The sequence below is a fragment of the Elephas maximus genome, chromosome 7 (genome assembly GCF_024166365.1).
Source record: "Elephas maximus indicus isolate mEleMax1 chromosome 7, mEleMax1 primary haplotype, whole genome shotgun sequence".
In the NCBI taxonomy this organism is placed as follows: Eukaryota; Metazoa; Chordata; class Mammalia; order Proboscidea; family Elephantidae; genus Elephas; species Elephas maximus.
In genome coordinates this window covers 117,429,500-117,431,030 of record NC_064825.1, presented here as the reverse complement: position 1 = coordinate 117,431,030, position 1,531 = coordinate 117,429,500, and the positions used below count along the sequence as shown (strand labels likewise).

General features: G+C 40.0%; 1 protein-coding gene across 1 annotated transcript; it reads right to left on the bottom strand.

The window, feature by feature from the left end:
• Positions 1–370: 370 nt before the first annotated feature.
• LOC126079061 (olfactory receptor 1030-like) lies at positions 371–1,306 on the bottom strand. Its single transcript, XM_049889964.1, has one exon. The coding sequence runs from the start codon at positions 1,304–1,306 to the stop codon at positions 371–373; it is 936 nt and encodes a 311-aa protein (XP_049745921.1).
• Between the last annotated feature and the right edge of the window lie 225 nt (positions 1,307–1,531).

Sequence of the window (1,531 nt, the reverse complement as noted above, 5' to 3'; positions counted from 1 at the left end):
CCTCTCTAGAAAACCTCTTGGTTAGTGGCTGTAGCACTTAACCACTAGGCCACCAGGGTTTCCATCAGTGCCACAGCATGTGGAAATTTCGCATAGGTTTTAGTACTATGGATGCAGTCATCTGTTTACTGATTTTATAGAGCAATAAGAATAACTTGCAGTCTTCTGTTTGAATTCCTAAGCAGTATTTGTTGCTGTTTCTGTATGTGTGTATGTGTCTTTATTCACTGAGATGGCTCTGTAAACTCTACCAAATAATTTGACACGTTCCCCAAGGTCATATATGACATAAGAAAGCAAAAAATTCTCGATGACAGGAAGGGACTTGCTAAGAAAAACGCTCATTAATTGCCCAGTTGATAAAGATATATTATACAAACAATTTCTTTTGGATAACTTTCCTTATTGCTCTTTTAACATCTTTGTTTCTCAGGCTATAGATCAAAGGGTTTAACATAGGACTCACAAAGATATAAAAAACAGCTACAATTTTCCCCGGCTTTACAGATGCCTTAGAAGGGGGTCTCAGATACATAGAGAACAGAGTCCCGTAAAAGACGGTAACCGCAGTGAGATGGGACCCACAGGTAGAGAAGGCTTTACGTCTCCCCTCAGCAGAGCGGATGCGCAGGATGGCAGTGAAGATGAAAATATAGGAGATGAGGATGATGGTGAGAGAACAGGTGAGGTTGGATCCAGCCACCACAAACATGGCAGTTTCTTTGACATAGGTATCTGAGCAAGCGAGGACCATGAGAGGTGGGTCTGCACAGTAAAAGTGGTTGATCTCACTGGGTCCACAGAAGGACAGACGTAGCATCAGTACAGTCTGTACCAGACCGTTTGCAAAGCCATAAATGTAAGGAACAGTGACCAGAGAGATGCAGACACATTTGGACATTTTGCTACCGTATAACAAGGGTTTGCAGATGGCCATGTAGCGGTCATAAGCCATCACTGTAAGCATATAATAATCTGTGATGACCAGGGCAATGAAAAAGTGGAATTGTATGATGCAACCAATGAAAGAAATAGTTTTTCTCTCGGATAAGAAATTAACCAGCATCTGCGGAGTGACATTGGTGGCATAACAGAGGTCTACAAAGGAGAGGTGACTGAGGAAAAAGTACATTGGCGTGTGCAGTTTCGAGTCACTTCTAATTAAAAAAATCATGCTCACATTGCCTGTTACTGTGATAAGGTAGATCACTAGGAATACCACAAAAAGTACAGGCTGCAGCTCAGCTCGGTCAGTCAGGCCCAGCAGAATAAATTCAGTCACCTCGGAGTGGTTTTTCTTTAACATTGTGTTCCTTGGCTTCTAATAAAATCTAAAGAAAATGAAATAAAAAAAATATATATTTTTGTCATTTATCCATTACCCCCATCATGTGGTCTCATAGTCTTTTCTCTCAACTTGTAAATGTATGCAGCATAAGGAAATAACCTAGTGAGCATGCAATTGATATTTTGAACAATTATATTAATATAATGTTCTGTATATATGTACACATTTTACATGGTATCCTTT

Coding starts and splice junctions, on each gene's coding strand:
- LOC126079061 (XM_049889964.1), bottom strand. CDS start 1,306: ATGTTAAAGAAAAACCACTCCGAGGTGACTGAATTTATTCTGCTGGGC.